Source organism: Triplophysa rosa, linkage group LG5 (assembly GCF_024868665.1).
Source record: "Triplophysa rosa linkage group LG5, Trosa_1v2, whole genome shotgun sequence".
Classification (NCBI taxonomy): Eukaryota; Metazoa; Chordata; class Actinopteri; order Cypriniformes; family Nemacheilidae; genus Triplophysa; species Triplophysa rosa.
The window spans coordinates 8,374,482-8,390,517 of NC_079894.1; the positions used below are offsets into that span (position 1 = coordinate 8,374,482).

Below are 16,036 nucleotides of genomic sequence, written 5' to 3' on the forward strand. Positions count from 1 at the left end.
TTACTTATTGATGTTAATGCAATGCAAAGCTAAACAAGACAGACACTGACCATGAAACGACAAAGAAAACAATATTTGCGGTGGTGATCAGCAGAATTAGTCATTCTTTCTCAAATGCCGGTCACGTAATAAACAACAAGCACTAAAATGGCTCCGTCTTCGTTTTTAGGATCAATTAACAGTCGGTATGGAGGTATCAAGAAGCCTGTTTACTTTATTTATTATCAACATTATAAACAATAAAGCCAGATATTCTTGTCAGATCTGGGTTTTGTTACCGGGAGTTTGAGAAGAGCAACGCAACGCATTATTCACATTCTCCACTGTCGGCTTGTAAACTGTCGGCTTGTTGAACAGACTTTCAACAGAGTAAATTAGACCTACTGTATTATGCTTGTTTTTCTCATCAAGAACATGTTAAACAAAATAAACAAGATAACCATATATCACAGACTTTCAATATGCGTTTTGTTTTGTATGTTTGGTTTTTGTATGATTTCGCTTCGCGCAGGTTTAAATGCAGTTTTTATGTATTTTTCTATTTTTTTCCAACGTTGCTAATCTTTTCAACATTAAAAACCCTATATACAGGATCTAATATTAGTGCATTATGAATATTTAATGATAGTTATAAGCTTGATGTGAAATTGTAACTAAATAAAAACAAAACAAATTACGTATTTTTTCACTTAATTTAAATAAACGAATATTCGTTTTTTATGAGCTTAAATATTCTAATATGAAATTATTGAAAAATGCCCATCCCCAGTGCTAGCGCTGTTTGGCAGTATTTCAGAGTGGACCAACCAGCCAGTAAAACTGCGACTTAAGAAAAATAAATAATATTACGGTCAAATGTCTGTCAGATAATAAAAATACTCTCTAATTTACTGTATGTATTTGTTCATGTTTTATTAAGAGATAAGTCTAAAGCACACCATAAAATAATTATATCAATTCACACAGGGCTAGTATATACAGCTGTATACAGATACACACCCTGGTATCGGGTCAGTACTCGGTATCGGCTGATACCCTGAGCCCAGGTATCGGAATCGGGAAGAAAAAAAGGGTATCGGAACATCCCTAATTCTAACCTTTAGATGTGTAGTGTTTTAGGGTGTGTTGAGTATTGAGTTATTCTACAGTAAATACGAAATATACAGTAATTAGCGATTCACTTCATAGAGATTTTTTTTCATTTATGTTACATTTGTCATATACCACCATTTCAATTGTACAGCATGGATGCTACTGCTATTAAAGTAACTTTGGCTTTTGTTTACATCAAATCTAATTTTATTTGATTTTATCAATTTATAAATTGAATTACCGTGGCTAATAAAGTGCTTATATATGTACCTGTAGCTCAATTAGAGTATGGCACTAGCAATGCCATGGTCATGGGCTCATTTTTAAGTAGGGATGCTCCGATACCATTTTTTAAAGGCAGAGTACGAGTAACGATATTTTTTTCTGGTACTCGCCGATACCAATACCGATGCCTGTACCTGTATTTTTTTGGTGAGGTGGCAATTTTCCAAGCACAACAGATAACTCTGCCTCAAAACACATTATGAAAAAAGACAATTTTATGTGCTTGTCACAAACTTTCACAGCACAAATTTCAGTCAGTTCTGTCAGGTATGTCACATGAGGTATCGGTCTTTGGTATCGGTGTATCTATATGAGTACGAGCGAGTACATGAGCTTGGTATGGGTGCATCCCTATTTTTAAGGGAATGTGTGGACTATTAAAAGTATACCCCAAATACATTGTAAGTTGCTTTGATTAAAATGCATCTGTCAAAATGTATGATTGTCACTTAAAGCTAAATTTAAAGTTTAAGAATTAACTTTTTTTAGAAGTTAAGCACATAAAAAGTCTCTAATCCCTGTTCTGCTCAATAAATTAGACAAAAGTAGTTTTTATAAAATATTCCTTAGTCTTTTTTACTGTGAATTTGCGTCATGGTTCTAGAAGTATTAACATTAAGCAGAGGCTTTTCAAAATACTCGCCATTTCCGTAAGAAGGCAAGCTATTCTGAAGGGGTAACTTGATTAGCGTTGCTCTGTCAGGATGACTGTATTCTGTTTCAAGTTGATGATGAACAGAATAAAATGATGTATGACACTTCTCACACAGTGACTTCGTAGCGACAACGTCTAGAATCATCCATGAGTTTTCCTTGCGGATGTTACTGGTTAGCATTGCTGCTTCTGTTGTCAATTTAATTCAGATTTATTTTTATAGCGCTTTTTACAGTGTTGCATTGTTTCAAAGCATCTTTACATGGGAAAAAAGTATTTTATAATATTCATTAATTTTGATGTTTCTTTCATTTACTCTCCGAATAAGAAAAAGATTGAGAGTTAACTGAAGTCTCTAAAGGTACTTTCATTGTTTTAAGCATAAAGGAGTCAACTCAGGCATGCTACAGATTTGTCAGCTATCAGTATTTGCTGTGTAAGCACATAAGCGCAGGCCCGCAAAGTCTCATTAAAGCGACAATTTCCTTAGAGATACCCTTGACTTACCATTTAAAGGTGAAAGAAACCTAGCTTGGCATTCTGGAGCTGTTCATATGTCAATGCTTTTTGTTTGTGACTCAGTGGTTAATGGCAGAAGCAAGGCGAGAATTATCTCGTATTCCGCACTCAGGCAATGTTACACTTCAGAATGTCATTTCCGTTTGCCTTTAAAACCACCTTACACCCCAAATAATCAAGAGGCTGAATAAAATCAAGCCTATAATATAGGCGAACGGATGAATTTGTGAGAAAAGGCACTCATTTGTACCTGATAGCTTTTTACATATTGGACCTATTTGCCCGTGCCTTTTTAATACTTTCTTATGGTGTGGGATCCTTCCCCCTGTTGTAATATTTCACCTGAATCAACACCTGCAGAGCGCTATATAAATGCAAATGGTATTTTATTGTGTTGTGGATCTGCTCTTTCGCCGAAGACGTGCGGCCTTCATCTCAGCCTCATTGTAGAGGATTCTTTATTCCCTGTCATTAGATTCACTGGTGTCTGCTCATATCACTTTTCTTATGAGAAAGACTGCCAGATTCTATTAAAAAGCACCTCTGTGACTAGACACCCTCAATGCCCTTAGCCTTAATTATCTGAAAAGACACGATTCACTTTCTTTACGTCCTCCATTTGCGGGCGCTTGCGCGCAAACCGATACGAACGCCGGGACGCTTCGTACGTGAGGATTGGCAGAAGAGCTCGGGCCGTGACTGCCAACCCAATGACTTTCATCTGCACCGATGACAAATGGCCGTGGCACGGACCAGTGTGGGCTGGAAGCAGATGAAAAAGCATCTCCTCTCGCATTGCATTTAATTACCCAGCATATGTTAGAAATCACTTCAAAGAGGATATGGGGAACGCATGTTGATCCACAATGTGAAAAGAGCTCTTTCTGTTTCATTTTGTTTAATTCGGTTTGCGCAAATCATTGATGTGGTGGGAGGGTGGGCGCAGCGGAGAGTGCGTTTAATCTACTTGGCCTGGCTGACGAAAGCCTCCCGGTGCCTAGAGAAGTGTGGATCTCTCATTCCCGATAAAGGGGGTTGCAGCGGCACCCCCAGTCTGCCTCTCATCAAGCGTGCATTTAGAAGGTGAGCTACGGGTTGTTTTCGGCAACGTAAGGAACGAAAATGCAAATGGGCTGTGACGGACATCGGACTGGGAACACTCCCCATACCCCCCATACTATTAAACAGGCTTCATCATCAAAGGATCCTCCCAATAAGGACTTGATTCAAAGGCGTTTTCTGTGGTGCGCTCTGCTGTGAATATGGGTGAAATATGATCGGACACTCGACGCCCAGCTGAGGGATTCCAGCTGACAGGCCCGGCACATCTTATGAAGCTCAAAAACCAGAAGGATGGTACAGCAAGCAGCTTAGAGGCCCCAGTACAGCACCATATAATCGCAGATGTATTCCTGTGATTCTGAAACAGAGGCGAGATCTTTAATTATGTGCCAAGATAAAAGTCTAGGTAATTTACCGCAATGGAACTATTAATGACACCGGACACTTGTTTATGCTTATCCTGACGTGAAATAGCCTGGAAGTGCTGTAATGAATGTGTACTTTCAGTGGAGACACCGGGGTCATTTCTAATAATTGTTGATATTACTGAACCCACCCCAGAGCCACGGATATGCATTATTCATGGCACTCTCTGTGACATGCCTTCGTTTGAGGATTTTATTCAAGCTGGACCTATCATATCCATATTCATCAGACTGCAAAGAGGTCACCGTGGACAATAATCCCAGTCGCTGATGGTGCGATATCAAGATGGCAAAGACATATTCATTAAATTCGTTCCGGTATAATTTCACAGATAATAATGGTCGAGTAGATTGGAGTGCTGTATTGCCACTGAATGTTTGGTTAAGAATAGGCTTCTTTGTGTTTCCCTGCCCTTTTCCTTGCTCGCGCTAATAAAAAAGAGAGACAATCGATACGGAGTAACACAGAGAGCAGAAAATGCTATTTGAAGTGATGATTAGAGATGGAAATTAAAGGTTCCCTTTGTTTCTTGCAGACGTGTCTTTAAAAGGCTCTAAAAACAAAGATTGTGCAGAATGGAGAATGTTGGAGACCGAATGTGACAAACAGGGTCTTCTTTTTAGGCTGTGCAAGCATCAGAGAGTCGTTTTTCATTAATATTAAGAAATGTGGTGTACATCTTATTTGCTTAACTAAATTCTAATTATATTAGGATGGCCAATTAACATTTTCAATTGAATAAATTACATGATATGTCAATCAATTAATGGAAAATATTTGCAGAGAAAAGCTTCCAAATGAAGAATATCCAAAAACATTGCATTATTGTGGCCGCTTTGAACAGACAGTAGAAAAAGGTAAAGATTTTGTTATATTTTCAGCAAGTACAGTTCATTCTATCTGTAAGAATGCAACATCTGTCTCTAGGCTGTTGGAAATGAGGATCGACACTGCAACGCAACTCATACATTTCCCATTACTGTTAATGGAGGGTTTTAAACTACTGTACTTTTGTTCCAGTCCACTGGATACATGCAGATGGACAATGTGCCATGAGCATGGCATTTAAAGATGCTTTATCAAGTTAAAAGAAGTTCATATTTATTTATTTAGATCAAGCAATGCATTCTTTTTACATTTAATCCAACTAAATTGACATGTTAAACTGACAGTCTTAAAATATATTGATCGGCTTTCAGACATCCTGCAGTATCACTATCAGCATAGGCCATTTAAAAACCCATGTAAGTCATCCACTGATCATAAATTTATTGTTTAGCCAGTAATATCTGCATTAATAAAGCAGGCGGCAGGATGAGAATATTAAAATTTTATACGAGATCTCTTGGTAATAAAGCTGTTGGTGAGGACCCCGTCATTCATGCCTGTATTATGTTAACCTCATAGGCATGCTGATGAATAAGACCATATTTCACACTCACTTGTGATCAAATGATGGATGACCACATAAAAGTCATGACCGAAAGTAGACGGTTGAAGCAAACCGGCGACCATTATTCTGAAAACATGTGAGATAGCCCATTCTCTTCACACCGTACCGTACATTACTTTGCCCATCATTCAGTGCGGGGGAAACATTTGTGTTCAGTCATTTCTATTTTGCCTGGATCCCTCCGAGCAGAGTGAATTGGAGATGAGCCAGAATCTAATAAGGTTCAACCTGGCTGTCAGAGTTTGAGAGCGTGATGGTAGAGAGATGTGTGTGGTGTAGTGGCTGAGAGATAATGTATTGTAAAGCCAAGGATAGTATAAAAGGTGGCATGTTGGAGTATCTGCCTCATTGTCTTTAAAAGGGGAAAGTGTTTGGCTGCGTTTGCGTGTAGCATCGAGCTAACTACTAACAAGTCTGAGTGTATAAAGCAATCACGTCGCTAGTGAACTGGAGCCAACACATAAAAGAAGAGTAGCATTGTCTCCTTTGTGTGAGGAGACTTTTTTCTCTCTGTACAAGAAGCCATTTAGACTCATTTAGTTGAGAGCGGGACTGTAAAATCGTATCAAAGAGGTTTGATCAAACAATACGTGCAACATTCATTAAACACATGATCATCCACATGCTAAAGAGATTTGATCGAACAGTGCGTCAAATATTTATAAACCATGTGAATCTACACTCTCAGGAAACCAAAGAAACCGACGACCAAAAACACTTAAAAGCCTTAGCCGGGATTTGATGCGAATGCGTATGTCAACCTGCATTCTCTAAAGTTCTCAGTTGAAATATGTGAAGATGAATATCACAGCAAGCATTTCAAATGGCCTGAGAATAAGGTTTTAGTTCTGATTAAGATCATAAATGTTAACATGTCTGAAGTGTGCTGGCAGAAAGAGAGCGTGTGTTCTTTACATGCACTTCATTAAGGAGTTTGACTGACATGTATTAGGACAAAGTAGTGATAAACCTGCCATATAGAGACAATAGATGTAGGTAAGATAAGAGAAAGTGAGAGTTTCTGTGATTGTGTAATAATGAGGAGTTCAGATCTGGCTATTTCTGACATCAGTTCAGCAATTGTGCGAGTCACATTTTTTACACTCTTTCTAAAGGCGGTTTCATTGAACGCACACTTTGGCACAAAGTTAACTTACGGTCTGAGTTATTTTTTTTATTAATATGTAATTAAATGAAAACTACTCAACAGTTATTGATTCTTTGCGGAGGTCTACCGGAACTTAAGTTTGGGCCACATAACGTTTGTTTATGTTGATGCCGCTGAAACCGTCTTTATTCAGGTTTCACATATTATATGCAAGATCAATGATCTTAGGGATTCTGTGCACTTACTACTTTAGTAAAGCATTTTTCTGATACTTTAAGCAGATTGTTTTAAACATTATAACACAATTTTGTAAGGCTTAACCTTTAAAAAATGGCTATGAGAAAAAATATTTCATAACCTAATTCAATTAAACATTTTCTTAAAATCTTATTATCTTACTGGATTTTGCTTATTATCTTATGCTGAAAAAGAAAAGTTAATTTGACATCATTTTACAGGGAAACAAGACAAAAATGCTAATTACTTGTTATGCAAACTATTTTTACACTTTATTCACTGTTTAGCTCATGTTTTGGAACATTTAATATGGTATTGTATAATAGGCCTTTATAATATTTACAGTATATTGCATGATGACTCACAGTAAAATCCATGTGCTCAAAAGTATAAAAAATAGTAAAAGATCTGTTGTTATTTATACACCCCTGCCATTCCGAACTCAAATGCTATTTTTTATAAAAAAAGAAAAATAGAAGATTGTTTTCCCTTGCATATAAATATCAGTTGACTATTTGTTTACTTTCTTCACTGACACAAACTAAAATTAAAGGACAGACATGGTTTATAGCTATTATCCGGTTTTGCCCTCCAAACGTCTTTAAATGCAAATATGTAGATCAGGGAAATAAATCTTTTCCATGGCGAATGTCGCTGAGGAGCTAACTCGTTTGCTGGACCATTTCTAAAGCCTTGCATACGGGTGTCACTGACGTGTAAATTCATGCGTTAACGCATTCAACAATCCAATTTTCTACTGTACCTTAGTCTAATAAATGTTTTTTATACTGGGAAGATTTTAAGTTCTAGAAGTTACATTTTTTTCATAGTACATTAAGCTCTTTTATCTCAAAAGACCAAGGAAAATTTGATGCATTGCTAAATGACCCCTTTCAAAATAAAATGGTGCTGTAAATGCATTTTTTTTCTGCACTCTTTCACAAAACTACTTTTACTAAGTACTTTTTCCTGCCTCAGCAAGGGTCTGGCTTGAGAGAGTCTGTATGCCTTGTCCATGCACAATAGGTAGTCATGTTTAATAAGTGTCACATGTTTAGCAGAAGCTGTGATCACGTGCAGCTGGTGGACTCTGAGACAGAAGGCTTTGCCAGACACTCCACTGAAATAAGTCTGCACGGCCAGACAGCTCTACTGGCTTCTGGGCACCCAAACTACATTATCTAAATAAACATGTCACCTCAGTTAACGGGCAGTCACTGGATGAATTTTAACACTACAGCACAGCACTAAGAAGACGGGTACACCAGGTTACAGCAGCCTGGAACGTTTCTATGCAATACCTTTTAAAAGTCAACGTTATAGTTGAAGCAAAGATGTAGATGTCAAGAGAAATGACCCTAATGACCTCAGCCACCGCACATGTTTATTTTCACCAAGCGCTAGATTCTAAAGATAGTGGGTTGTCCTTCTCTAAAGATGTATTTGTCGTCCTGTGCATATGTGGAGAATTACATTTTTCCATTATTAAGATCATTCTCACTGACTTCAGCTATGATCTTGAAATAGGTTTTGTCTGACAACAGTGAGTTGCTCTGTTTTTGCAAATGTCAAAGGTCAACAACCCTCAGTTTTGCAGTGTGAGCTGTCTTAAAGGGACAGTTCACCCCAAAATGAAAATGGTATCATCATTTACTCACCCTCTTGTCATTTCAAACCTGTATGAATTTCTTCTGCAGAACACAAAAAAAGATATTTTGAAGAATGTTGGTAACCGAACAATGGCTGTAGCCATTGACTTCTATTGTACGGACTAGGGCTGCAACTAATGATTATTTTGATAATTGATTAGTTGGACGATTATTTTGATAATCGATTAGTTGGACAATTATTTTTTCGATTAATCGGGTATACATGTAATTACATCTTTTGCTTATGATAAGTAAATCAGATATGGGAAAAGTATACACAACTGAACTCATTAGCCTTCTCCCAAAATGTTGTGAATGTCTCGATAATTAACACACCTGGTGAGTTGATTCAGGTGTGTCATATTAGAAGCAACTGACAATAGTCTCTCCCAAACGTGGGAGCGAGGGGAGGGTCGGCCAAGGAAATCATTTTTTGTTCCATGAAAAGTGAGATATTTGTCATTCAAATGTAGTGAAGTACAGTAAAAAGTAAACAGAAAAAGTAATACTTAAGTACAAATACTCAAAAAGTGTACTTAAGTACAGTACTCAAGTAAATGTACTTCGTTACCCACCTCTGAACTAAATAAACCACCAAATCAGGGTATTTAGTCTAATATGTACTTTGCAAAGTGCAAAAGCCACAAATTGGGTTTTACTAATATAATCTTTAATTTTGTCATTTAAACACCTCTCCCTTTTAAACTTTAAAACTGCGCAGCTTGAAGAGATGCATGCAAAACACGTCTGACTTTAAAACTGCGCACCTCGCGCTGCATGGAGAGACGCATGCACCGAGAGACACGTCTGACTTTAAAACTGCGCACCTCGCGCTGCATGGAGAGACGCATGCACCGAGAGACACGTCTGACTTTAAAACTGCACAACTTGTGCCGCACGGAGAGACGCAGCCATGGAGATACACGTCTGACTTTAAAACTGCGTACCTCACGCAGCACGGAGAGACACGTGTGACTTTAAAACTGTGCACCTCGTGCAGCACGGAGAGACAAGTGTGACTTTAAAACTGCGCATCTCACGCTGCACGAGGAGATGCATCCACGGATAGACACGTCTGACTGCGCAGCTCATGCTGCACGGAGAGACACATCTAAAATGGTAATTTTAAAAGGGAAGAAGACGCGCTTCAAGTGACGTCACAGACCAACTAATCGATAATGAAATTCGTTGACGACGAATTTCATTATCGATTATTATCGATTTTATCGATTAGTTGTTGCAGCCCTAGTACGGACACAAAACCAATGTCAAAGTCAATGGGCACCGCCATTGTTCGGTTACCAGCATTCTTAAAAATATCTTCTTTTGTGTTCTGCAGAAGAAGCCGTACAGGTTTAAAATGACAAGGGGGTGAGTATATGACAGACTTTTTATTTTTGGTTGATTAATGGAAATATCAAGCATTACCTTGCCAACATAGAGCAGGTCATCTCCTGTATACTCCTCCAGAACGAAGAACTGGTTCCACACCCAGTTTCTTTTGTGCCTGCGAAGAGACGCGTCCACGCCACCCCCAAAGGGCCTTTGAGAAATCGGGCGGAGAGGAACTGAGTTCAGTGTCATTCCCCGGCAGCCCACGTCCCAATGGGCCAGCAACAGCATAGTCATTAAAGTCAGTCCATTCCACACCGCAGAGCCTCTCTGCATCATTTGGACGAAAGTACAAAAAGGAAATAGAAAAAATACACTCCTCCGTAGTGAACGGGCAGCAGAGATCTTGAGGCTTTAGAAGAAGCTCACGGAAAGCTGTGCAGTGCCCTCAGAACTGGCTCGGGTAGCAGAAGAGAGCAGACCATCGGACCAGTGATTGACGGGAGGACCACTGGACTGGACAATGATTGTAGCCGAAGCTCTCCAACCTGAAGAACAAGAACAGAGAAGAGGTTGAATGTGAGAGAAAGAGTAAGAGAGATAACACAATAAAGACGAGTGAGAAATTAGAAAGAGTCCAAAAAATATAGAATAAAGTATCAGTCAGCACAGATGCGGGCTTGATTTACTGTCATTTTTTTATAATACCCATTTCACCCTTGAACCTCAGACTACATGACTTTTGACATTTCGGAAGCAGCTATCTAAGATGGCTAAGCAGGTTCTTGGAGACGTCTACAGGTGAGCAAAACGGACATGCAGTTCTTTCCTCTGGATGAGTATTTGACAGGGCTACTGAAAGTGGAGCACATTAATCTTCCGGGCTGAGAGAAGGCTGAAAGGAGAGGGATGGAGGCAGAGCTCCAAAGCGAAGATTTGGAGAAATAAAGAAAATATGTACTGAGTCCTCGCATGGGGAAAGGTAGCTCAATTGTCATATCTGCCTGGATCGTATTGAGTGTGAAATATAGCACGGAGTGCGTCATCATCATATATAAAGTTTAGTGTATATTATTGGGAATGTTACCTGGCTTTAAAAGGATAGTTCACCCAAAAATGAAAATTCTTCATTTTTATTCACTCATGTCATTCCAAACCTGTATGACTTTCTTCAAAAGAAGATATGTTTAAGAGCATTGGTAACCAAACAACATTGGCCCGCAGTGACTTCCATTCCACATTTGTAAAATATTTTCTTTTGTGTTCCGCATAAGAAAGTCAGACAGGTTTAGAATGGCTTGAAGGTGAATACATGATGACATCATTTAAATTTTATGGGTGAACTATCCCTTTAAGTCACTTGAACATGAACACACAGTAGTGTTAAAAGCCTCATGAATGGTCTCATTTGGTGTTTGAACCTACCTGTACAGTACAACCTCCATCTTAAGAGCCCTGATCCAACTACTGAACCGTACCACACAGTACACGCGTGTTACACAAGTGACGCTGGAATTATATGGTGTCGTACAAAAAATCCACATGCTCTACATTGCAACAGAGAACTACAATTTAAAAGTATGCACTCTAAGTTAAAGTGACAAAATTCCAGTCACAAATTCCTCCTAAGGGGTCCCTGGAGCTTCTCGGTCCAAGAGAGCCTTTTAGGTGTTTCTAACATCCTTTTAAAGTTAAACACTTACAAGTCTGGAAAAAAATAGTTCAAAGGGGATTTGGGTAGAGCACATATATGCTCTCAAGAGAAATCTGTCCTTCTAGCAGTTCAGAACCCACAGCAGCACGATTCACGGCCCAACAGCTTATTTTGATGTTGAAGAGGATGTCGAAATCTCTACGGAAATCCCTCGTTGTCCGAAAAATATGAGATCTGACTGTAGCTTTATAGATAGCAGCACTCCGCTATAATTTTGGTTTTGTGAATTAAAAACCGACGATTTTAACAATGTTAATAATGTGCAAGGTTAATTATGACTGACTATACTGTATGTGAAGGTTAACATGGCCTTCAAACCGTGTTACTATTAACTATCTGAAAGCAACATTGTAACAAAAAAAAAAGTTAAATAGAGGCAATTAATGTTCTACACATTTGTAATCTTAAATATATACGACAGATGCTGTATCTGTGCTAAATAATTGCATGTTTGAAAGCAGAGCTCTGAAGGTGAACAGAGGAGTAAATCACAAAGCATCCCCCAGGGAAGCCATTCCTTCCTTGTATACACTATAAGCTCAAAAGCACTAGCGCTGTTGGAGGAGAACAGAGCGTCTTGAGCTTTGCTTCAGAAGACCACAGTGCCAAGACCCCTCAGTAGGGAAAAGTCTCAGCTAAAGCCTGTAATCTTTATGATAAGCTTTACTTTATAGGGGAATTACAAGTGCTTAGCTACTGATTAGATCTCTACACGTTCGACTGGGTGGATTCAAGAAAGTTGAAGTAAATGGCTTACACGTATGATGAAAAACACAGTTACGGCAAAATAATCCTTGACGCGTCTCAATTATCTCCGACCTTCAATGCTTTCATTGAAGTGCTGCATGACACCATTACCAAAGAAAAGAGCTCTACGTCTGGAATGCTTATAGAGTCGCGCATGGTAATAAAGAGAGCTGGAAGGTGATATGGATCGTTTATCAGGCTTGCATTAAAACAGCAAACAAGGACACCAGAAACAAACCATGAGATTGTTTTTTTATGCTGGGAGTCTAAAGCAATATCTTAGAACATGTTTTCATGACAGGGCATTTTTCAAAGGTGCCAAATTTGTTTTGAGCTAAAAGAAAGAATTGAAAAAATATCTGGTATTTTATAAAAAACATATCAAGAAATAAACACGTGACGTCCTGTAAAACACTGAATGTGTGCACATTTTGCATTTGAATCCCTAAACAGTCCTTTTATTATTTAATGCTCTGGCAATACATCAAGAAGATAAATCAAAAGCTGTAGAACACAAAGACAGCATCTGTGTCTATGGTCCAAATGAGACAGATCATGAATAATACTAATCGAGAACTGCTGTACATTATAAGGCCACGGAATGAGTGTACTATATTTGTTTCTGTTCTCTTTCCAGCTCCCGCTAACATTTTCTCTCTGCCCGAATCTGCTCGCTGTCGGGCTTGGCTGAGGCCCCGGACTTTGTGTTCAGCACATATCGCCCAAATGGTCCAGGACAGGATGATGAAGTCTCATTAGCCCCCCATGCCATCTGACGAGAAAAGCTGAGACTCCAACAAAGACCGCCCCGTGAGACGGTGCACACAGTCACCGCTAGATATTGAGCTCCAAAACCGATCTTAGCGCACTTTCTAGTCATAGCCCCCTGCAGCGGGAGAGCGATTGTGGCGCTCACCGGGGACAGTATGCTCAAACACGGAACAAGCATGACTCCTGGCATCTGGACATCAAACCCAGTACAGAGCGGACGGGCAGCATATGGCCTTCTTATTATGGCTGCCCTTCCCTATAAAGTCTCTCGAGGGTGACTAGGGCTGGATTACGCAAGGATCTGGGCTGGATGTAATTGGTTATGAGCGTGCAGAATGTTGCTCGAGTAGATGAATGCAACTCAAAATTGATGTAGATATTAATCGACACCTATTCCCATAGTGTTTAAAACAAAGATTGGAATTTTTTTTTTTAAATGATAGTTTATACACAAAGTCTCTGTCAAACCCTTTTTTGGCAGATTGATTTCTATGAATTGCCAAAGTTTTACTGTCATACCATGGTTAATATGATTATAAACTATTCACGGGACATAGACTAAAAATAGGCACAAGAGTGCAATAGGCTCTATGCATGCGTGACTTGCGGCACACAGCAGTGCCGTGGTATATAGAAGTGGCGTTCTACCGTATTTGAATGTTATAACGAAATGTTAACTTATGAAAGTATCATTTCAAATACAGTACAACAGCACTTCTACATACCACAGCTGTGTGCCGCAATGTACAGCATCTTCAAAATTTAACTATTTTCTCATTTTTCCATTTCTCTCTGCTTTAAGTCTCCCCAAACGGAAACTGCCTAGGGTTCTTCCTGTGAAACGTGGAAGTCAGGCATGCATATAGACCATTGTTACGTTTACATTTATTTATTTTGCATAGACTTTTATTCAAAGCACCTTACAAATGAGAGAGCATTTAACATTTTATTAAAGATCTAACAATAGGTGTAGTTTACAAGACCAAAGCTGAAGCAAAGGGAAATAAACAACATAAAAACGACAGACGTGGCATATTTTATGCATACATAAACAGAGCTAAGGCAAAGTTGACAGGGTTAGTCAGGCACATGCAGACTTATTAGCTACAACTAATCTGAAGTTGAGAAATAAGCAACCAAAAACATTATCCTCTGCAGCACAAGACAATTCAAAATATTTTGTAAAGAAGGGTGAGAATTGACATTCTGTTATTTTCTGGACCTCGTACAAGTAATTTGTTCAACAGCAACAGCAATTTGGCCACAGTTCACTCGACGCGCCACCTAGTGTCCGTCAAGTGCGCATAACAGGAAAGTTAAGGTCGATGCTGCTACGAGCCTCTCTCTGTTTTTGGCATTGCAGTGGTGTCCTGACAGGGAGGTGTTTGTGATTGATACTGAAGTGTGAAGAAAAATCATCTCTCTAGCTGTGATAACTGCTCTCGTTTTGAAAACACGGCGAAAAGTAAAAACAGCCTCCTATGTAAACCGAGACACCTTCGAGTATATTCCATGATAGTTTTATTTTTTAAGGTTTCGCATCAAAACAAAGTGTTTCACAGTAGCCTACAGACGACGTTATTTGCATCACAAATGAGAATTTTTGGCGAGGTACCAACTATTGCTTTCAGGACTGAGAAATTGCCGTTCGTAAAGACTCGATTAATATGCCGCCTGTCAGACCTCAACTTCTGAACATCGCATCTCGTACTCCTGAGGGAGAAAGCGTTGAATATTAAAACATCACAGGCGCTGAGAGAAACTTTGAAAAGTGTGGCACTTGAAATCAGCATCACTCGCTTTCTACATTGATAAAACGCCAAATAACCTGATTCATGAATCCGATGCTGGGAAAAATAACCATTTGGTTTTCAAAGAGAAAAACTCCGTAATGAAAATGAACAGTGTTAATGTAATTTATTCTATTATTCCTCTGTTTTGTGGATCGGCGTTTTCTTATGAATAAGATTAATTTTATTCATAAAAATAAAAACATCTGCAAACAATACCACAATAGTCATTCCGGTTAACTTTTAGATAGCTAAAATATGATTTAGTTTGGTTGTCTAATGCCTGTAATCGTGCACCGCAAACACACTCCGTCTCTCAACATCAACCGCCAACTGTCCGTACGCTATTGCACCTCAGCAAACATGCATAAATGGCATTCGTACCTTTTCCTCCCGCTCCTTTGCGTGCGTATAAATTGTAAATGTTCTTTGTTAAAATGATGGAGAATTCAGTCACGTCGTGGCTCCCTTTGACGCTTTCTTCACGCACAAGTCAAGGAAACATACAGAAAAGCATCCCTGAACTACAGACGTCTCCGCTCAGCGTGATGACTGCGCCGCTCGCTACTACACAGCAGCTACAATAAGCCCTATTGAGAAGCCACAGCTGCGGCGAACCTCAGCCAGGGGAGAGCACCGCGCACTGAGGAGACACTCACAAAAGCACCACGACACTGTCCATCCGTGAAGCATGCCTCGGGAGCCACAGTTATAGTCACCCAAACTCCCAATGGTTAAGCGTAACTTATTTTCTCTAGTGAAAGTGCCCACTCTAGCCTGACGAAATGAACAAGTCTGTGTTATCGTGCCATTCAGGCATCGATCATCAGGGACGCGTTGCATCGATGGGAGGTGCCGTTGTCAGTTCAGAGCCTATCAGATCTAGCCGTTTAAAACTTGTTTCAGATATTACGAACTGAATTTGTTAGTTAATATTTGGAGTAAAGTTTGGATATTTGGCACAAGCAAATAAAATGCATTGAGTATAATTGAGTATAGCCTACATCGTTTCTTTATTGTCTCTCTTGTTACGAAAAGAAAGAAATTAGCCTATTCATTTAATTTATTTATAAAGCACGTTTAAGTTAGCTCATGGTTGATCAAAGAGCGCTACAATACTATTTGGGTACCAAAACAGAGATTCTTGATGGGTTAAAACAATGAAGTTATTGAAATGGTGTCTGAAATGATAACGT

General features: G+C 39.1%; 1 protein-coding gene across 1 annotated transcript in view; it reads right to left on the minus strand.

Annotated features, from left to right (window-relative positions):
• cdh7a (cadherin 7a) overlaps positions 1-15,650 on the minus strand; it is a 61,859-nt gene extending 46,209 nt beyond the window's left edge. Inside the window, exons 1-2 of the mRNA XM_057332962.1 lie at positions 15,225-15,650; positions 9,915-10,366 (exon numbers count right to left, since the gene is read on the minus strand). Of these exons, the coding sequence (XP_057188945.1) occupies positions 9,915-10,157 (243 nt within the window). The 5' untranslated portion in view covers positions 10,158-10,366; positions 15,225-15,650. The remainder of the gene's footprint in view (positions 1-9,914; positions 10,367-15,224) is intronic.
• Between the last annotated feature and the right edge of the window lie 386 nt (positions 15,651-16,036).